At 37.9% G+C, this 23,812-nt stretch overlaps 1 protein-coding gene across 1 annotated transcript; it reads left to right on the forward strand.

Annotated features, from left to right (window-relative positions):
- Positions 1 to 3,554: 3,554 nt before the first annotated feature.
- LOC100763512 (phospholipid scramblase 2) lies at positions 3,555 to 21,843 on the forward strand. The gene is given in 8 exon segments (XM_027411375.1): positions 3,555 to 3,634; positions 5,830 to 5,888; positions 5,891 to 5,928; positions 10,363 to 10,405; positions 12,911 to 13,131; positions 14,494 to 14,655; positions 15,929 to 16,090; positions 21,787 to 21,843. Coding segments are annotated over 8 exon segments (822 nt in total).
- The last annotated feature ends 1,969 nt before the right edge of the window (positions 21,844 to 23,812 follow it).

The raw sequence follows: 23,812 nt of genomic DNA on the forward strand, positions 1-23,812 counted from the left end.
ATGGAATTAAGAAAGCATCTTCAACAAATGGTGTGGTGTAATTGGATACTGGCATGTAGAAGACTGCAGATAGATCCATGTCTATCACCATGCATAAAACTTAAGTACAGATGGATCAAAGACCTCAACATAAACCCAGCCACACTGAAACTACTAGAAGACAAAGTGGGAAATAACCTTTAATTAATTGGTACAGGAGACCGCTTCCTGAACATTACACCAGTAGCACAGACATTGAGATCAACAATTGATAAATGGGACCTCCTGAAACTGAGAAGCTTCTATCAGACAAAGGATACAGTCAGCAAGACAAAATGACAGCCCACAGACTTGGAACAGATATTCATGCATTTTTACTTTTTAAGTAAAGTATAAATGCTTTTGTGTCTTTTGGGCATTTTTACAAATACAAGAATGGGGAAGCAATTGTCTGGTTATATTTAATTAACTCAACTATAACACAGTCCAATCATTGATCCAACTATGCAATGCTGTGTCTTGGTATAGATCCATTGAATTAGAGTCCTCTAGAGAAAAAGAGCAATGGGAAATATGTAGCTAGACATATGAGGTTGGGGCTGCAGAGAAGGTTCAGCATGTAGGTTTCATGGCCTCAAGCCTGATGGCCTACCTAGATTTGGTCCCTAGGGCACATATGCTGAACAGAGAGACTGATTATCAAAAGTTCTCATCTGAAATTCACATGTACCTCTTGGTATGTTCATATCTTCACACATGCACATGTGTGTAACCCAAACACACATGCACACACACAAACACACACACACACACACACACACACACACACACACACACACACACACACACCACACCCTAAAAATAAATACTTGTAATTTTAAAAATATAAATTTATAGATTGTTTTTGCACAAAGTTAGAGAGTCAAAGTTAATTCTAAAGTGGAAATCAAAAGCATTCCATTGTATAATTCAATCCAAAAATCCAGGGAACCAGTGAAACAAAGTCCATTTTGGGTTTGCCCCAGAACCAGGAACATTAAGAGCAGAACACCTGTTTTCTAACCCCCTCAAAGCAGCAAAGAGTTCTCTTCCCCACTATTTATACTCTCAAGAGAGTAGAGAAAGCCTACCTATATAAGGTGGGAAAACCTAGCTATTCAGTCAACAGATTCAAATGCTCATCTCAATTTGAAACATTCTCTAGACACTTCCAGACTGAAGTTTGGTTTGAGTATGCTGTATAGCAGAAGTTTCAGTCTTGCCTGCTTCTGCAACCTTTTAGTCACAAATAAACACACAGAGACTTATATTAATTACAAACTCTTTGGCCTATTGCTCAGACTTCTTATTGGTTAGCTCTCTCTTAATTTTTAACCCATTTCTTTGTATCTCCATGTGGTCTTGGCTTACTGGGGATGCCCAGGTCTCTTGCTTCCTCAGCAGCTACATGACATCTCTCTGACTCCACCTACTACCTATCTCTATCCCCGTTTGGATTTCCTGGTTAAATCCTGCCTGTCCATTGACCAAAATAGCTTTATTCATCAACCAATAAGAGAAACATATTCACAGCATACAGAAGGATATTCCCCCATCAATTAAGTTGACACATAAAATTAACCACCATGAGTCAAACATCAATTTTTTTTAGAGACAGGGTTTCTCTCTGTAGCTTTTCAGCCTGTCCTGGAACTTTTTGAACCAGGCTGGCCTCGAACTCATAGAGATCCGCCTGCCTCTGCCTCTGGAGTTCTCAGATTAAAGGTGTGAGCCACCATTGCTCAGCTCATACATCTTTTAATTATATATTTTATAATTCATACGTATTTTAATTATAATTTAATTTTCAAAAAAGGCAAGGTTAGTTTTCTTCCCAGGACACAAACTAGAGTTTCCTGAAAATAGAACTTTAATAAGAATCATCTTTATTAGATTGACCTGTAGGCATGTGTATGCAACATTTGTTATTGAATGATCGACTGGTTGATTACTGCTGGAGGTAGGAGGACCCAAACCACTGTGGGTTGGTACCATACCTGTGCAGGTGTGCCTGTAATGTATAGGAAAGGTAGCAGAGAAATTTAAATAAAGTAGGCCAGTAAGCACTTTTCCTCCATGTTTCCTGCCTCTACCAGAGTTCTTGCCCTGACTTCCCTCAATGATGGTCTGTGATCAGGATGTGTAGAACAAACAACCCCTTTCTTTCAAAAGTTTTTTCAGGTCATATTGTCTATCACAGCAGCAGGAAGTAAACTGTTATGGAAGCTGTTATTAGAGAATAGCATATTGATGTGATGAACCTGACCAGGCTTTTACACCTGAGAATGTATTATGGAAAAAAAATGGAGAAATTTTGAGCTTTGAGCTGGAAAAGCCATTGTGAGTTCAGAGCTTAATAAGCTACTACTGGGACTTAGAAGACAATGCTAGTAACCTAGTATCTAATTGACTATTATTAATAAGCTACCAGCATAAAAATTGCCTTACCGGGACAATTGATGGTGATTATCTGTGGCTAAAAATCAACTGTGATTAAGAGACCAGTATCACTAAGGTGAAATCTGGGAAGCATTTCTTCAAGGTCAGTGCACAGTCTGTGGTTCACTGAGGGGTCCAAGGATTCATCTCAAGCTGGAATTTGAATCTTATAATGAGTAAAAGCCACCCACATGGTCTGGTTTGGAAAGGCGTAAGGGATCATTAAGAAAAGCTTAGGCTTGACACCATTGGAGGCAGAGAAGTCATTGGTAAAGAAACATTCTCAGCTGCAGTGGAGACATTAGCATATTGGAGACTGTAGACCAAATGCATTTGGAGACATGCACCAAAGACATACACAGGTGTGGAGCAGTAGAACCTGAGCCTACAAGAAAAGCTGTGTGCTGCAGATATGAGAGTAGGAGTGGTGGGGCTACTGAGGCCCTTTAGAGCCCATAAGGTCTTGAGTGAGTTCCAGAGGACTGTGTTTTATTTGGTGATATTAACATGAGATCTGGAGGGCAAACAAGAAAGGAAACATGGTTGAACTGTGATGCATTTGTGTTTCAAGTTTACAAGGGGTCAACTGTGCTAGAAAGTTTGTGTCAACTCGACACAATAGAGTTACCAGTGGAGAAACCTCTGTTGAGGAACTGCTTCCATCATATTGGCCTGTGAGGGGACATTTACAAATTTCTATTGTTGCTGGAGTCCTAAACCGCTTTGGGTGGTGCTATTCATTGGCAGGTATGCCTGGGCTGTATAAGAAACACATGGGAGCAAGTCAGAATGTGTGTGTGTGTGTGTGTAATGTTATAATTGTGTAAAATATAGCATATGTGTGGTGATAAGAACTGAAATTTTATCCTCCAGTTGTTTTTCCAGGAGATACTCTTCCTCATTAACGTGTAACTTAAGGTTTAAGTTTTAAAAAGTAGGAAGAAAGCAAGCAAGCAAGAACAAGTGAGCACGGTTTAGAAGCCATTCAGTTTTCTTCTGGGGATTTCTATGCAAACGGGAATGGTCCCTGAGAACAGAACAGGTAAACATGAGAATTTGAGGCAGGCATTTCCCTATACAGATCTGGATGTGCAGCCATGTCAGACCGCAAATTGGCTGCTCCAGTTGAACAGACCAAGACACAATCACAGTCCTATGTCTTGGGATTCCATTCTTGGTATCATGCTAGACCATCCCAGGAGCCCAATACTAATGCTGAGAACTGGACCAACAACTTCCTTTAGATGTGTAGACTGTGACAGCTGTAGTTTTTGCTTGGCAGTTTTAGGTTCATATCATTCCTTCTTGAATTTCTGCCCTGTTGGATCTACTCTCCAAAGTCACTTTAAAAGAAGCATCACCATCATGGGGTGGCCAATAGCTTTTGAAGTCCTTCCAACAAACAGCATGTGGATGTTGATCAAGACCCAAGTCTAGACCAGATGGAAGATGTGAACGTGAAGTTTTAGAACTCACATCTGGTCTTCTCCAGAACTTTCTCAACTGTGGTTTAGGAGAGTACTTTTCTTTGCTGTACTGTTTTGTTTTTGCCTCCTCCCTATAGCAGCAAATTATTACCTTGTTCATTCTTAGGTATATGTATTGCGTTTATTAAAGGGCATCATTTCAATTTATTTTTAACAATGGGAATTGGAATGCTCAGCATAGTTAATAGATAAATGGTGTCGTGAACTCATCCTTCTCCCTGGAGTCCCTCTTTGCCTGGCAAGCAAACTTAGAATCAAGTCAGAACTCCTTACAAAGGGCTTCTGGAGGTAACCTGTGTCCTGTTGTGTCACTGACAGAGCTCTCTATTCTTCTTTGGGTATCTCTCTTAGTAAGCCTGCCAAATTCACACCCCATACCAGGGGTTTCACTTATCTTTCCTATCCTTCTCCACTGATTCTCGCCATAGCATCTCTCAAAGCTTCTTACTTCCTGGCATTTTCATCTCCATTTAAGCTATATCTATCTAAAATAGCTGCTTTGTGTCTGAAAACTTTATTTTGGAAACATTTTCTTTCTCTTGGAAGTTAATTGTAAGCTGCTTAAGTGCAAATTATCTTCTGGATAATTGTTTGTCTTCGTCGTGCAACTGATTCAATCATGTCATAGATCATCTATAAGTGTTCATTTATTTAGAGGGAATTGACAATAAAAGCTATGTTTATGAGGCACTTATATATTTTCTTTTAGCTAAGCCCTACTTTTAATGACATGTGGATTTCCTTCATCAGTGTTCTACTTAAATGCATTGCCTATTCGGAGTATTGGGTTCCCCACAGCTATCAGTGCTGTTGTGTTATGGAGCCTAGAAACTGCTCTTCTATGAACTATAAAAATAAGCCTGTGAAACTTAATTGAACTCGTACATATTACTGCATATGGAACTATAATATTAGGAATAGAGAATTCTTTGTTTTCAAGTGAGCCACCATGGGTACAAGGGGACAGTGGTGGCATTCATGGTTTCTACCCTTCAAGGTGCACCCTTCTCAAGTTGTAGAAAATTGACAAATGACTCCAGACCTTGACAAAACCATTTCATTAGAAAACTTCCCATAATATATTGCATGTTTTACATTCAAGTTTGAATTGTAAGAGTGTTGTGTTAACTTTTTCCAGGAAGCCTTGAACAGATGTTTTATCACTCAAGGGCACTGTTAACATACCAAAGTAACAACTCCACCAAAGTCCAATTTGAGGGCTTTTCGAGGATTGTGTGTGAATGGTTCCATATAGGAGGAGTGTGCATGTCTCTTAGACAAAGGCAGCATGAAAAAGCCCATCCCATTCTGGTTGATTGATAACTCACAAGTGGTACATCCCTACCGCTCTCAGCACAACTTGCAGACAGCTCAAATGGCAGCAAAGCCTCTCCACAACAGCTTTGATAACTGATCCTTTAGATACCCTTAGAAATGGGCCTCATGCCTGTTGTACATTTCAGCTTTCTCTCCTCAGTGAGATTTGTTTACTTCCTGAGGCTTATGAGTTCCCATTTTCCCTCCAGGTGGAGATGTTTCAATTTGGGGAAAATTGCTCCAGAGCCAAAAGACTCTTCACAGCCAGCACCCTCAAAAATAGGAGAAGACGTGAAATCCCATAAACCTCATGGAAATAGCTTAAAAAAAATTAGCAACCACACATTAAAGTTCACAGATACTAGAGTTGAAATGCCAGCTTATTGGTAGTTAGGACAATTCCAAAAGGACTGATCATTCTGTTTTTTTCTGTGCAGTAACAATCTATTTGGCTGGGTCCTGTTTTGGGAACTTCTGAACATTCTGGTTGCTCAGGATCTCAGGCCTGCTGCCAAGTCCAACCACCTACCTATGCAGATGAAGGCCCAGACTTCTTTATTACCTAAAGTTATCCACAATCGCAGCAGCTATGTGTGCCTGCTGTGACCCCATGGATTCCAGCTTCACCATCTTAGAACTTCCACCTGGATTGAGATATTTACTTCAGGTAAGTTCAAATAGATAAAATATTCACAAACAAGGCCATGCTTCCAGTTTACTCATGGGTAGGCGATCACTCTGGTTCATACAACTTAGAAACAGTAAACACTTTTTTTTTTTTTTGGACAAAGGGTGCCATTTGATGCCATCGTCTGGCCTGGGACTCACTGTTTTGAATTCCTCATAATCAATCTACCTCAGTATTCCAACTGTAGATAATTATGTCATAACCCACAAACCATGGCTATGTATTCTAAAATGAATCACTGATTTTTATGGATTTGTTTTGTTTCTGAAGTAAAGGTTGAATGCTTTAGAAAATTGTGTTTTCTATTACCTTGGACGTGATTTATGATAATGGGCAAATGCTAGTATATATGTAGCACAGGTTTCTAGGCTTTTTTATAAGCACAATATACAATATATTCATCCTTAACTTATTGACAGTTCCTTACGTGTCTACAATGAAATTTTAGTCATATTAATCCACCTACCTTCTCTTATTCCAACTCCTACCCCAACAACTGTTTCCCATTTAAGTCCTCATCTCACATTCCTCCCTCCCTCTCTCTCTCTCTCTCTCTCTCTCTCTCTCTCTCTCTCTCTCTCTCTCTGTGTGTGTGTGTGTGTGTGTGTGTGTGTGTGTGTGTGTATTTGATTGTTTGAAAGCCACTGAGTTTAGATAGGGCTACCCATGGACATGAGTATTTCACTATACACAGGTGCATAGGTAAGGCACTAGTAGTTAAATCACTAAAGACAGTGATTTCTTTCCCCCAGCATTCTGAGAGCCTGAGAACAACAACAGTTCTCAGAGAAGCATTGAGCACCATGAGCTTCTTTATTATCTGTGGCTAAATGTTTACCATATCAGTCTTGTGTAGCCTCTATGCAGAGAATCATAGCTGCTACGAGTTCATACCCATAAGACAGTATTTCATATGCCTCTTCTTATTTGTGGCTCATTCTTTCTGCCCCATTTTCTGTGATGTTCTCTGAGCCTTGGAGTGGGTGACATGGGGATACGAGTGTTCCATTTTACTAAGCACTCAACAATCACTTGTTCTCAGCGCCTTGGCCAGTGGTGGATCTCTGCATTAATTCAACATTCACTGCAGGGAGAATGTTGATCAAGACTGAGGGCAGCACTAGTATGTGGATATAAATAGAAATATTTTGGAGGCAGTTTGATGATACTTCCATTTAGTAAAATGAAAGTAATAGGTTCATCCCTGGTGCCTATGACCTTCCCAACCATGGGACTTTGATCTGGGTCCTGGTTTAAGGCATGAATTTCCATCTTATAAAACTTCAGATCTTATAAGAAATCAGTTGATTACCTCTGTAAGAGTTGTGCCACTATTTCAGCAGTAGGAACATCTTGCCTGACAAGATGGTATTCTGTTATACAAGGTATGAAGCTCACAAACTGAAGTCCAGCAGGAAGAAGGAAACTTCTAGCTCAGTTAAAGTAGGATTTCCTTGAGTTCTGGAACTAAAGTTTGTAGTAGGAGATCAATGGCAATGCCATAACCTTTAGATTTTGGGGAGCCTATGGGACCTTCTTGATCACTAATTCCTAGGGAAATGTTCCACACCTAGCACTTAAATTTTAATCTAATAACCAACGGCTTCTGGGATAAGCATTATCTACCCATGCATGGCACATCCATTCTGACAGCTTAAAAATATGATGCTTATAAATTAGTAAGTTTTGATGTGAATTCTTCATACCACCTTAGTTTTCGTCAACCCACTTTCTGGACCCCCTGTTCTCCCCAACCCCTACCCTTGTTTAAAAGTTGCCATTCCCAGAATTCCTTCAGCTATCATATCACATGTATGCTACCCTCCTCAGTTTCCTGTAAAGCCCCTTCATCACCCACAGCCCTTCCACGTTCCTCCTGTTCCAGTGGGGTTTCTACAGGCAGTATAATTTAAATAAATGCATGTATAAAGATCCAAACCTATCCACGTTTAAGAGAGAACACATGGTGCTTGATTTTCCAAGATAGAGCTTGCCTCACTCACTATGATATTTTCCAGTTCCATCAGTTCACCTTCAGATTTTATTGTTTCAATTTTCTTTACAGATGGGTAAAATTCCATTGTGTGCATGTACTGCATTTTCATTTTCTGGCATTAGTTATTTGACATCTAGGATGATTCTGTTTCGCAACTATTTTGAATAGAGCAGCAGTGACCATATGTGTACAGACATTTCTGCAGGAAAATATAAAGTCCTTTGAGTACATGCAGAAGTGACATAGTTAGGACATATGGAAGTTTTATTTTCAGTCTTTTGTAAAACTTTCAGATTGATTTTCATTGTGTATGCATTCATTTGCAATCCTGCCAAGAGTGTGGCTCAGGGATAATAAGAGTGGATGCTCTAAAAGTGCTAGAATGAAAGTAATGGGTACACTCAACATACAGGCATGGTGAAATCTTTCTGAACAAGACTCTCTCTCCAGTAGCACAGGAAAGAAGATTGACAATCAGCCAATGGTCTCTCATGAAACTAAATCTTATCACCACAAACACACTGTCAATGAGTGAAGAGGTAGCCCAGGAAATAGAAGAAAACTCATTCCTACCCATACATCTGATAGATGATTAGTATATGGAGTATAGTAAGAACTCAAAAAAGCTAAACATCGAGAAAACAAAGCATTCAACAACAAAATAAGAAGCTATAGAATTGAATGAGCATAGAGTTTTCAAAGGGAAGAAACTCATGTGGCTAGTAAACACCAATAAAATTGTTCATTATCTGTAGCTTTAAAAGCAGTCTGTGGGACCACTGGCAGTGGGACCAGGATTTATTCCTAGTGTTTCAACTGGCTTTTTAGAGCTCATTCTCTTTGGAGGGATACCTTGCTCAGTCTAGATATAGCAGGGAGGGCCTTGGTCCTGCCTCAAAGTGATGTGCCAGACTTCGTTTACACCCCATGGGAAGCCTTACCTTCTCTGAGGAGTGGATAGGGGGTGGGTGGGTGAAGGTGGTGAGAGCAGGAGGAGGGGAGGGAGTGGGAACTGGGATTGATATGTAAAATGAGAAAAGATTGTTTTAAAATATAAAAGATAAAAAAATACAGATTAAAAACATTTTTGAGATCCTATCTCACCCGGAGCCATTATGAAGAAGACAATTAACAACAAAATCTGGCATGGATGTGGAGAAAGTGGGCATGCTTATACTCAGTAGGTGCTATATGGATTAACAGTTTACTCTTTACAGAACATTTATAATGTATAAGAACTATAATTATAGACATTTACACAACAGGGAAACTTAAGAGTTACCCTAATGGCTGAGCATTATAAGCCTATGAAAACAGACCTGCCTTCTTAAAACTCATGCTTTGATTCTGTATCCTGTACTCTTTAATCACAATACTGAATATGTCTTGGTATTTTAAATAAACGTTTAGTAAATCTTAGAGAGCAGATTCAGTAAGAGGAGCTGAAAAATAAATTTATATTCTGTGTATAGCATGATCAACTATTTTCTTGTAATTCGTAAAGTTATACTTTTCATTCACACTCCTTTTAGTATTAGACACACAATGTTTCAAATGCCAACAATAAGAGAAGAAAATTCTGTGTTTTAGGGTACCACATGTAGTTTAGGATAGCAATGTTAAGTTGATATTTCTTTGTTTTATAAATCAGATAAAGTAAGAATCTATATCTTAGTGTTTTTCCAAAAGAGCATCTGGACTTCAGCAAATATTTCATTTCTTTCTTTCTTTTTTGGGGGGCGGGGGGTTGAGACAGGGTTTCTCTGTGGCTTTGGAGGCTATTCTGGAGCTAGCTCTTGTAGACCAGGCTGGTCTCGAACTCACGGAGATCCACCTCTGCCTCCCAAGTGCTGGGATTAAAGGCATGCGCCACCACCACTCTGCCAGCAAATATTTCTAAGAAAGACTTTGAAACATTTTTTTTAAGAGTCAACATCATGTAGGCCAAGGTAACCTATGCCCTAAACCTAAGGAGGCCAAGTCAGAAACATAAATGCAATGCCATCATGGTCTAGATAAGGAAACACTACTCAAAAAACAAACAAACAAACAAAAAACTACCACAACAGTCCACAAACGATGACATCAAGAATAATTTTCACATGAGCAGAAAAACCTCCTTAAACAGATAAAAATGTTTTCATATTTCACAAAAATCATCTAGAAAGGACTTTGCTTTGTAATTTTTATACATATCTCAGGTTAAGTCAAATTTACTTAATTTCTCCACATCAATTGTGAATTAATTCGGTAGATTATATTTTAATAAAAAACTTAAATATGGTTTTGTTAAAACATAAAGTTATGAGAATTTGATACTGGTAAATGTTGCCAGCAGGTTATATATAATAAAAATATGAATCCAAATTTGGTTGACAAAACATCTGAAATTCTTAATTTTCTTTTCACTGTGACAGCTGGATCGCATTCTGATTCATCAGGACTTTGAGTTTGCGGAAGGTGTGTATTTTTATTTTATTCATATTTCTAGAAAGACAATAAAGTAAGGGCATAATGAACACCACAAATGCTGAATTCTAGATGACACAGAATGGCAAAGTTAATTGTTTACAATGTCTTTCCTTATAGTCTTCAAACAAGAAGTTCTATCTAGAAATTTTCATTCCTATAAATTAGGAATCTCTTGGTTAATATTATGGTGGTCAACTGCCCTCATTATACAGATTCTAATTTGAAAAAGAACACCCAAAACTTACCTTTGCTCCCACGTCTCTAAATCGCCCCATGTTTTACCACCCTCCTTGGTTTCTTAGCTTCTCTCTGCCAAGTTGTGACCAGTATGAGACTTGCACAGAACCTCTGTCAACAGTTCAGATCTCACAGTGAATGGTCTTTTGGAATTAGGATGGAGATGCTCTGTAAAATCAATTGTAGTGCCCTGCCAGATCATGGAATCTAGGTCTCATAGGGCTCCTCAACACTTCCTAGCTCAGCACAGGGCAGTGTTGTCTTGGAGATGCTGTGCAGAGCATGGGCTAGGTGCCTATAGATGTCTTCACAGGTCCAGTGTCTCCAGGTGCAAAAAAGGAACTGAAGAAGCTGCTAGAAAAATAATAACAACTGCCAAAAGAAGGAAGAGCATGGGAAGATGTATGAACTGCTCTGTCTCCTTCTGTCTACCAGAGCATGATAAAAACTTAATTGAAATCTAGAGTACATCTTTTAAATTTATAGTCACCTCTTTACAAAGTTTCTTTTCATTGGAAAAATTAGAGCATGCACTGTGTGGCACATTTCTGGACTTTATTAAAGTATGTAGTTGTTCTTATTTCATTTAAATTGCTTTAATGCACATTACTAGATATTATAATATTTGAGGCTTATGTTTTTCTAAAACAAGTTTTTATCTGGAAATAAACACTATCTCTTTATAATATTTTGTATATAGAAAATTTCAATGTTCAATTCCACAGAATATATTATTCAGAATTTTAAGCCCCAAAGTCGGATTTTGTATATTGTATAACCTTCTATTTCTAGTTTTAAAACATGTAAGTTTTAACTATTTATTCATCAAATATACCCCCTATGTAATATTAATCCACATTCACTAGTTCTTCAGTCCTTGATTAAAAAATACCTTGATTAAAAAATTAAAAAAATAAAAAATTTTGCTTATTTTCCTAAATGAAATTATTTTTAATATTATAAATAATATAAAAGATGATGACTTCTCTATTTTCATAATTTGAGTTTATAACCAGCATTTGTACTTTTATCTTATTAAAAAGTGAATAGATATAACTCTATAGTTTTGTTTTTTGGCATTCCTAGGACTCAAACCTAGAGTCTTGTGCAATTATAATACCATTAAACTACATTTGTAGCCCTGTTATAGATTCATTTTGTTGGTTTTAATTTTCCAAGGAAAAAAACCAGAAGCTTGGGAAGCCTGTTGATCTCGCTTTATAGATAAACAAGTGTAGACCAAGTTACATAATTGAATTGGGATTTGAATAATAGATGCTCTCTCAGTAAAAAAATTAACTTTCAAAGTAGCTTTTAAAATCTTTGCAAAACTATTTGTGGCAGGTGTTGATAACATACTAATTTTTAAGTGACTGAATCTAAGGCCTCTTCAAATCTCATCAAAGACTCAAAAATGAGTCCATAGTACTAGGACTTCTGAAGGACATTTTTCTATGGGCAAATTTGACTATTAATTACTCTCTCTGTCTCTAAATGATAGAAGATTCCCACAGCTGGATTTTGCTAAGATAATACTTGAAAATCTGCATTTGGCATTTGTGTGTATTTAGCATTAAAAAGAACACAATTAAGGCAGAGTTCATTTGGAATGCCTTTGGCATTGTGATATCATGACAAGACACTGTGATATGACAGTTGAAATCTGAGCTGAGTTACCATGTACCTTTCTCACACCATTTGTCCATTACCTAATTACACTCTTCAAGGGGACACTGGACTCAGTGCAATGCTTCAATTTTCAATCTCGCCCATTTCACATGTGTGCATGTATAGTAAGTCTCTCCATTGCTTCATCATAATGCAAAAAATATAGTTTGTAAAACAAAATCTTAACTCAACTGATTTCCTAAATTAATTCACATAATTTTAAAATCATCAACCATTCTTTAGCTTCTCTATAATAAATGCAAACTATTCTAGAGAAGTGGATATTTATCCACACATCTGTTACCGCTATGCCTGACCCATTAGACCATAGAGGTATCAAAAATGAGTTTCATTTTCCATGTCTCCCAGAGGTACTCAATTTTTTCTTTGATTACTAGCCTCTCTTCCTTTTCTTTTGCCTTTCCCTCCTTAAGATTTGATTATCTACGCATACCTTCCTTTTTTCTCTCTTTGTGCTATTTGGAATACCATCTAGACCCAGACTATCTAGATATTACATAATCTTAGGATAGGTTGAGGATTTTAATGCACTGTTGATTATGATTAATGCTGTTCTTTTTCTTTTAGCCATTTTAGGTTTTGAAACTGCTAACAAATACAATATCACGAGCAAACTTGGACAGAAAATTTACCATGCAGTAGAAGAGTCTAATTTCTGCATGCGCCTTTGCTGTGGGGATTATAGGCCTTTCACCATGAGAATTCTTGATAACTTGGGTCATGAAGTTATAATTTTGAAGCGACCTCTAAGATGTAGCTCTTGTTTCTGTCCCTGCTGCCTCCAGAAGGTCTGTGAATACTTACCAACACAGTTTTCAAGATAGTTTAGCAGAAACTTTTGCTATCTTACTAATATTTTAAAAAGTGGTCCATGAGCAATATTTTCATCTTCTTCCAACTGTAGGAAGGAAGATAAATGACTAAGCCTATGCCCCTAAATAATCTCCCCTGAGTGGCTGAGTAACAGCTCAAACAGTTTCTGATGTTCAAGGGAAGACATTTGGCCAAATCTCTTGTCAGAAATGATCATGACTGGCATGGACAAAACTAATGGAGCTGCATGTCTGAGGATGCCCTAGGATATTTTTCTAGAAATAGAGTGCATTAACAAAAGAGTTGGAAGAAGGATAGATGTATCCAACTTGTGATTTATCTGATGACTTGGACACTCCACTGGAAGACAAATAGAAAAAAAAATTTGTCTCCTGTATTTTTCATTTCTTTTCTTTTAATAAATACAGTAAGTTGTGTCTTCTGTAATAAAAATTCCCCAAACAGAGATGTCCTCAGCTAAAGTCCAGCTATCTGTTTCATCTCTCTTGATGGTCTGCTCATTGCAAATGTGCCTTTCAAAGCAGATACCAATGCATAGGGACTTATAGGGGTGGTAGATAACCTTTGCCTGGATTTCACTAGCCCAGGACCAACCATGTCTGCCCACATACCCCAATGATTCTATAAATAATATCCTTAAAGTATGTGCAAACAGGGATAACAGGAAAAGGATTTTAAGGTTTAATACTATATTTACTGTACTTTGAGAGAATGAGTTTATTTATAAATAATTACTTTTTTCCATGCTATTTGGACGAGGTATAATCTGCCATGCATAGCAGTATCTGAGGAGAATGTGTTTAAGGAAAGTGCTACATTTGAAAAGCAGCATAACACCGTCATGAAGTCTGATCATCAGAAATGATCATTTACAGATAAGCACAGTAACACATTGAGATGACCTAGCAAATAAATAGCAGGGCCACGGAGTCTAGTGTTCAGTTTTCTTTCCTTACACAATATTAGGACTCAGAGTTGAAAGTTCACCAATGGTCAGAATTCTGTCCATATAGATAAGCCACTGTTAATAAACAAGTTTTTGACAGTTTTACTTTATAAATGGAGATATTAGTGAATCATGAAAGCTTTTAAGTGTTCAAAACTCATCCCTTCTGTGTATTAACTGAGGAATCTGATGCAAGTTAATTCACCTTACTTTGGTGTGTTATCTCCTCCATGAATTAGTAAAAGAGATAGCATTGATCTAATTAAGGGATATTGTAGATTGACTCACTGTGTGTCATTCTTAGTAAATGAAGCCACAAATAGAAAATATGATGTTTAACATATTTATCAATGTTCTTTTTCATTTGTAGATAGAAGTCCAAATTCCTCCTGGTGTGCCAATAGGTTACATTTCCCAGACCTGGCACCCATGTGTTCCAAAGTTTACAGTTCAAAATGAGAGGAAGCAGGATGTTCTAAAAATTATTGGTCCATGTATCACATGCAGCTGTGTGGGAAATGTTGATTTTCAGGTAACAGATGTGAGATCGTGTTTATTGGTTTTCTTTTTCTTATAAATAGAACGTATTTTGCAATGACCTACAATTGTATTAAATCGAAATTTTTTTCACAAATATTTCAGAAGACAAATAACATGGTCATATAAATATTTTCTGGTCCAATAAAATGTCAGTGTTGATGCTGTTAAATCAGAAAAAGGTGCAGTCACCTAAAAATAGCCACAATTTCTGTATTGGCTGCTTTTCTTATTGCTATGACTAGTACCCTACAAGAAGCAGTTTCAAGAAAAAAAAAAGTTTTGTTTTGTCCTATAGTTTAAAGGTGCCATTATTCTCAGTCACTGCATGCACATGCTACATAGACCTACATGCAAGCAAAACACCCACATTAAATAAAAATAAGTGAATCATTTTTAGAAGAGAAAAGCTAGAGCTGGTATAGTGCCTACTGTCCAAGTGTGCTTCTCTGTGATCTCCGTGTTCAATAAAACCCACTGGAAAACATGCTTGAACATTCACTTCCTCGAAGAATTTTTAAACCTGGGGAAATTTTTGTCATTTTGACTCTGATTCTTTTCAAAATTCAAAAAACCTGAAAAAATATCAGGCCTATATTTCCACAGAGGGGCAAAAATAGTCTAAGGCTGAAGAGGGCTTAGCCTTTCCTGATGAGCCTTTAGAACTCTTTCTTCATGCCCACGAAGGCATGTCTGCAGGGTCACTCTGCCACATTGCCTGCTGTACCTGGTAGCCATGAAGTTTTTCATTGCTCTCTTAGAATCCAGTTACATATACATAAAGCCTTGCCTTCAAGGACCTAAAAATCTAATCACAGACACAGGCAGTTCTAAGACAATACAGATAATACAGAAACACTGCGAGAGATCTTACAGATCATTGTGTAGAAGGTTCTTGGCATGTGTGAGGTATACAATGCATCCTATAAAGACTTTATATAATGTATGTGGAAAAATAGATCTACATGAGAAAGCATCTAGATATGTGCAAAATTATTTCTATTTTCAGAAGCATTAACAGAATGTAAGCTGGCATACAATTTACTTTTAAGAAACAAGTCAAAACAATGGAGAAATGTTGTCAATTTTTCATATATAATGCCCCAAATCCCTATTTTATGTAGCAAGCCTTCAAATGTTTAGCTACATGATACCATGATTTGAATGGAGTATTTGTTCCCTCTTATTCAAACCCTGAAAGCAGGTTTTTTTTCCTAGAACTTTGTAAGCCTCTCCTTTTGTTCATTGATTTTTGTTTTCCAATTCAGATCAAATCTCTGGATGAAAAAATTGTGATTGGCAGGATTTCCAAGCATTGGTCTGGTTTTCTGAAGGAGGTCCTTACAGATGTGGACAGTTTTGGGATCTATTTCCCCATGGACCTTGATGTAAAGATGAAGGCCGTGATGCTTGGAGCATGCTTCCTCATAGTAAGTCTGTTCCTTGTGATTATTATTTCAGGTGGAGCCGCCAGAACCATTTGGAGATAACATGAAAACTGCACACTTAAAGATCACCTTCTTGACACCCAGAGACTTCTATGTCCATGTCCCTGGTAACAGTTCTGCCTCCATCCACAGGACCAGGTAGGTTAGGGGCTGTTAACGGTCCGGCTTCCCCTACCCTGCTCCGTGACACCTGAGGCCGGGGGACTGCTCACAGGATTCGAATTCGGCAGGATCCAACACTACCCAGAGACTGCCAAAGCCCCAGTAACAGCCTTGCCTCCATCCACAAAAGTAGGACAGACATCAGAGTATTGGATCTGTTTGCATCTACCAAGAAGGGAAACTTGGTCCCATATCCAACAGGAGAGGAAGAGACTCCTGCTACACCCTGTGGAAGAAAGGATGGGAAAGACACAATAAAAGCACATTCAACAACAGAAAAACCAATATGACACCATCGGAGCTAGGGACCCTACACCAGCAAGACCTGAACATCACAATGCAGATGAAGCAGAAGAGAATGACCTTAAAAACATCTTCATGAAAACGATAGAGGGCCTCAAAGAGGATATGAGAAAATCCCTTAAAGAAATGGAAGAAAAAAAACAACAAAAATACAAGATATCAACAAATCTTTCAAGTAAACAGTTCAAGACCTAAAAACTGAAATAGAGGCAATAAAATAATCGCAATCTGAGGGAATGATGGAAATAGAAAAGCTGGGTAAAAGATCAGGAACTACAGATGCAAGCATAACCAACAGAATACAAGAGATGGAAGAGAGAATCTCAGGAGTTGAAGATGCACTAGGAGAAATAGACTCATGAACCAAAGAACATCTTAAGTCCAACAAATCCCTAACACAAAATCTCTAGGAAATATGGGATACCATGAAAAGACCAAACCTAAGAATACTAGGTATAGAAGAAGGTGAAGAAATCTAACTCAAAGGTGCAGAAAACATATTCAACACAACCATAGAAGAAAACTTTCCCAGCCTAAAGAAAGACATGCCAATGAAAGTACAAGAAGCCTACAGAACACCAAATAGAGTGGACCACAGAAAACGGTCTCTTCACCACATAATAATCAAAACCCCAAACACACAGAATAAAGAGAAAACAGTAAGAGCAGCAAAGGAAAAAGGTCAAGTAACATATAAAGGCAAACCTATCAGAATTACACCTGACTTTTCTATGGAAACTCTGAAAGCCAGAAGGTCCTGCATAGATATCATACCTACACTAAGAGACCATGGACGTCAGCTCAGACTACTGTATTCAACAAGCTTTCAATCAATAAAGATGGAGAAAACAAGATATTACATGACAAAACCAGATTCCAATAATACATATCCACCAATCCAACCCTACAGAAATTTCTGGAAGGAAAACTGCAACCCAAGGAAGTTAACTACAACCAGAAAAATATAGGCAATAGATAATTCCACTTTTTCAACAGCCAAAAGAAAAAAGGAGTGGAAACAAACACACAATTTCACCACCACCACCAAATCCAAAACAAACAAGAATGAACACTCAATGGTCATTAATATCCGTCAATGTTAATGATCTTAACTCGCCTATAAAAAGACACAGGTTAGCAGAATCGATAAGAAGACAGAATCCATCCTTCTGCTGCATATAAGAAACACCCCTCAACTTCAAAGACAGACAGTACCTAAGAATTAAGGGTTGGGAAAAGATTTTCCAATCAAATGGACCCAAGAAACCAGTGGGGATAGCAATCCTAATATCCAACAAATTAAACTTTAAAATCAATCAAAAGAGATGAAGGAGGTCACTTCCTACTCATCACAGGAGAAATCCATCAGGATGAAGTCCCTCAATTCTGAACATTTATGCCCCAAATACAAAGGCATCCACTTTCGTAAAAGAAACACTACTAAAACGCAAATCACACATAAAACCTCACACACTTATAGTGGGAGACTTCAACACCCCACTCTCATCACTAGACAGGAACACCAGACCAAAACTTAACAAAGAAACAAAGGAACTAATAGAAGTTATGGCCCAATTGAGCTTAGCAGACATCTATAGAACATTCCATCCAAATACAAAAGAATATACCTTCTCAGCGCCACATGGAACCTTCTCTAAAATCGACCACATATTTGGCAATATAGCAAACCTCAACAGGTACAAAAAAGTTAAAATAACCCCCTGTATCTTATCAGACCACCATGCTTTAAAGTTAGAACTCAACAACAACACAAATTTCAGAAAACCTACAAACTCATGGAAATTAAATAACACCCAATTGCACGATTCCTGGGGTGAGGAAATAATAAAAAAAGAAAAAAAAGATTTCCTAGAATTCAATGAGAATGTAGACATAACATACCCAAACTTATGAGACACTTTGAAAGCAGTACTAAGAGGAAAGTTCATAGCGTTAAGTGCCCACATGAAGAAACAGGAGAATAGTCACACTAGAGAATTAATGGCACAACTGAAAGTTCTAGAACATAAAGAAGCCAATACACCCTGGAGGAGCAGATGCCAGGAAATAATCAAATTGAGGGCTGAAATCAATAAAGTGGAAATTAGGAGAACAATAAAAAGAATCAATATAACGAAGAGTTAGTTCTTTGAGAAAATCAACAAGATAGACAAACCTTTATCCAAACTTACCAAAAGGCAGAGAGTGAACATGCAAATTAATAAAATCAGGAATGAAGAGGGGGACATAACAACAGACACAGAGGAAATCCAGAGAATCATCAGCTCATACTTCAAAAACCTGTATTCCTCAAAATTCGAAAATCTAAAGAAAATGGACAATTTTCTTGATAGATTTCATTTACCAAAGTTAAATCAAGAACAGGTAAGCAACTTAAATAGACCTATAAACCCTAATGAAATAGAAGCACTCATCAAAAGTCTGCCAATCAAAAAAAGCTCAGGGCCAGATGGCTTCAGTGCAGAATTCTACCAGAAATTCAAGGAACAGCTAATACCAATTCTCCCCAAAGTATTCCGCACAATAGAAGCAGAAGGGTTATTGCCAAATGCCTTTACGAGGCTTCAATAACCTTGATACCCAAGCCACACAAAGACACAACTAAGAAAGAGAACTACAGACCAATATCCCTCATGAACATTGATGCAAAAATACTCAATAAAATACTGGCAAATCGAATCTAAGAACACATCAGAGAAATCATCCACCATGATCAAGTAGGCTTCATCCCAGGGATGCAAGGATGGTTCAACATACGAAAATCCATCAATGTAATCCACCATATAAGCAGACTGAGGAAAAAAAAAAACATGATCATCTTACTAGATTCGGAAAAAGCCTTTGATAAAATCCAACACCACTTCATGATAAAGAAATTGGAGAGATCAGGGATAACAGGAACATATCTAATAATGATAAAAGCAATATACAGTAAGCTGGCAGCCAACATCAAATTAAATGGAGAGAAACTCAACACAATTCCTCTAAAATTGGGGACAAGACAAGGCTGCCCACTGTCTCCATACCTCTTCAATATTGTGCTTGAAGTTCTAGCTAGAGCAATAAGACAACAAAAGCTGGGAAGTGGATATGATCATATTTAATTGTATATATGCATAAGATTCTAAAAAATTAGGAAAAAGAAACCTAACTAAAGGAGGAATACATTCTTACTTCCCAGCTTTTATAGAAGAAGTGACTTATAGCTCTAACTCTGAGATGATTTCAGGCATTTCTTACAATTTGGAATCACAGGGGACATACTTTCTATCCAAAGAAACCACACAGTTTCAAACCAAAGATACAAAGCTCATCTGTTGAGAGATTTTGACTTTACAAAACAAAATGTTAAATTGAGACTTCAAGGAATTAATACATGTGGAATAAATGTTGTTGAAACAAAGATTTTTGTCTTGACATATTATTTGATTAAAATAAAATGAAGTGGAATCATCAATAAGAATATACATTCAATCAAATCTCTATATCTAACTAGCATGTTACAGGAAGTATTTTGTATAAAGCAGTGGCCCTGAGACTTTTTTCAATGCCCATACTAAGTTCCAAGCTCAGAACCAGAAGTTGGTTGAGTATCCAGGGAATTCTCCCATATCATCAACATTGAAGGTTACAGGGACAGATCATTTTACCAAATTAGTCAAACTTCCTTATGTCATTCAGGAAGATGTGAACATTTTCCATATGATGCAAAAGATAAACTATTTTTATGCAATAATGGTATTGTGGCTATGACGAAGCTCAATGAAGTTCATATATCTATCTCCGAAGGAACATATCATGGGATGTTGGCTAATTTCATGTTAGCCTGACACAGGCTAGAGTCATTTTGGAAGAGGGAACCTCAATTGAGAAAATGTCCCAACCAGATTTGCCTCCGGTCAGGACTGTAGTCCATTTTTTTGATTGATGATTGATGTGGGAGGGACCAGATCACTGGGGACAGTGCAATCCCTGGGATAGTGGTTCTAGGATCTCTAAGAGGGCAGACTCAGCCCTGACAAGTAAGCCAGTAAGCAGCATTCTTTCATGGCCACTGCATCAGCTCCTGCCCACAGGGCTCTGGTGTGTTTGAGTTCTTGTCCTGACTTTCCTCAGTGATAGACTATGATATGAAAATCTAAGCTGAAATAAACACTTTCCTTCCCAAGTTGTTTTAGATTGTGATGTCTTATCACAACAATAGAAACCCTAACTAAGACATTAGGCACTTCATGAGCTTCCACACCTAGGTGAGATTTTGTTTTTTAACATTTGCTCTTCAATAATGAAAGCAAAGTCATAAAGATCTAGGAAATGAAATGATAGTTTGTTTAGCCAAACATTGTCATGTTAGTAATTATAATCCAGGTTAGGAATCACTAGAATTTAGCATGATAGTCTGCAAATTTGTGATATGAGTGATAGCTAATTCCTTAACTAAAGCTTCAATATTGCAACAATTCTATTTACCTTGAAAGATAAATATTATATGTATGAGTTTATGGGTTTTCACATGGTATCTTGATAGAAGTATTGGTTGTGAGATGGTCAAATCAAACTAACCAACATATCCATTACCTCAAGGATTGTCTTTATTTTGCATTGTGATCATTTAAAATCTGCTATTTAGCAGTTTTGGAATATACAGTGCAGAGATATACCTCCAGTCACAGCGCCCTGTGTGAATCACTAGCATTTATTCTTCATTAATGAACATTTAGAGCCATTGATACAACTCTTATTCCCCCAACCCAACTTCCATCCTCAGGCTCCAATTATACTCTCTTTGTTTACAATGATGAATTTAACGTCTGTACACTCAACATGAGTGAGAGAGTGCTCTATTTTTTTCTCTGGCTTATTTCGTGTAACTACTATCTTCCAGGTTAATCAATTTTGATGTTTATAATAAGGTTTCATTTTTATGAACGTATAGCATTTCATTTGTAGTACACATACTTCATTTTCCTTTGTTATTCTTCTTTGCCTCCTTGGCTTGCTTACGCTTTGGTTATTCTTTGGTGTCTTCTTTGTCTTTACTTTGAGAAAAGGTCTCAGCATGTAGACTAGTGTGACTTCACACTCAAAACTCTACTGCCTCTCACAGCTGAGTTCCCTCACTTTTCTTAATTTGAAAAGTAGCCTCAATTTTATTGCTGAAAATTGACTTCATTATTTTTCTCCTTATCTAGGACTTCATGTTTTTTGAAACGGGTAGAGGCCAGAGACCAAAACTGAGATTATGTTAATGAATCAATGAATGTGTCCTCAGAAAATGTGAAACTGGAACACTGATTGAGATGAAAAGAAAACACCGTGGTTTCTTTCATTGAAATCACTCATCTATCTTTGAATTAAACTAGATTGTGCATAACTCCACTGACATGTGATTGGCTATTCAAGTTATTACAGTTTATTTCCTAGCTCACTAGCTTAGATTCTTTTATATATTATAGCGGATATTCACTTTTTCTTTGGGAAAAATCAACATAATATTTAGAAACCTTATTGTTCCTGTCCTTGTCCTTCCATAAAAAGATACTAGACAGGAGTATTCCTGTGTCTGACCCTGTATCTTCCAAGCTCTGTGGTGATCCTTGAACCTCAATTTACTTAATTGCTGGTAGGAAATTTTTCTATTAGTAATGGTATTAAACTTTTAAAGTCTGTATAAGGACTGTGAAATTCTAATGCATGCCCCTCCTCCCGGAACATGAGCAATTTCCCAAACTAAAATGAGAAAAAGGCTTCATTGTGGAAACTAGTGATTTCAAAATACAGGAAAATGGCTCAGACCAATGCAGAAAACTTTGGATATGGGATTTCTGTTCCATGGCTTTGAATTTGCATCAAATTCATTCTGAATACTGGGCAGACACTAATTGTCCTTTTGTGGGAGAGATTCCTATGCGGCTACGCTGACTTTCCTCCCTTACCCTCAGCACGTAAAAATATGAAGGCCTTGAAGTCAGAGGCAGGGATAAATCTGAAACAGGATGAAAGTTGGTAGACAACACTGGGCTTGAACATGAAAAGATGGCTTGATCCTTAGGCAACCAGCCACAAAGCTCTGACTGGCCACCCTCTGCCACCTACTGCAGCCAACTGTCCATGTTTGTATAGTAAAACATACTCTAGTAACATCTCAATAAACTTGCCTACTTTGGAGATCTACTGCTTGCCTGCTAGTGGCATTGTGTCCTGCTTGTAACATGGTGAAGTTATTCTGCCTCAATAATCAACAAAATCATTGAATTCAAGATGTGGGCAGGCATCCATGCAGAAAATCTTAGGGCAGTGTTCAAGATCTATCTTGTTTACTGCTCTATTGCCGAGAAGAAACACCATGGCCAAAGCAGCTTACAAAAGAAAGCATTTGATTGGGGGGCTTGTTTACAGTTTCAGAGGGTGAGCCCATGACCATCTTGGCTGGGAGCATGGTGACAGGCAGGCATGGTGTTGGAGCAGTACCTAAGAGCTTGCATCTGATCCACAAGCGGGAGGCAGAGAGTGTGAGGCTGAGGCTGGCTTGGGCTTTTAAAACCTCCAAGCCCACTCCTGGTGACGCATCTCCTCAAACAAGGTCATACTCCTCATCTGACCTAAACAGAGCACCAACTGGGAAATGAACATTCAAATATAGGAGCCTGTGTAGGTCTTCCCCATTCAAACCACCACAAGGTCCTATTGATAAATACACATACTAATTAGTGGAGAATAGTCAGGATCTACACTGCACAAACTGAGATAGTTGCTATGAAAAGAGAAGGCAGAATTTCTATCAGGGGTTGGACTGCAGGTTAGTTTGAAAGCTAACCTGCCATCACAGACAAGGATCGAGAGGGTTAAAAAGGATGCCTCACCTCACTGGCCTTATTATCAAGGTCAGCCTGCATACAGAGAGCAATCCAGGATTTTGTGGAGAATGTAGGGGGACATGATGGCCATGTGTCTTCTACTTCAAAAATAGAAATTAAGACATTTACAGCAGCCGGGTGTTGGTGGCACACGCCTTTAATCCCAGCAGTCGGGAGGCAGAGACAGTCAGATCTCTGTGAGTTCCAGGCCAGCCCGGTCTAAAGAGCAAGTGCCCAAATAGGCTGAAAGTTACACAGAGAAACCCTGTCTCAAACAGCAACAACAACAAAAAGACATTTACAACAAAGCCTCATGTCCTGAGGGAAACTGGGTTGACCCTATGGATCTTACTTTGACTGA

This window comes from Cricetulus griseus, chromosome 4 (assembly GCF_003668045.3).
Source record: "Cricetulus griseus strain 17A/GY chromosome 4, alternate assembly CriGri-PICRH-1.0, whole genome shotgun sequence".
NCBI classification, from domain to species: Eukaryota; Metazoa; Chordata; class Mammalia; order Rodentia; family Cricetidae; genus Cricetulus; species Cricetulus griseus.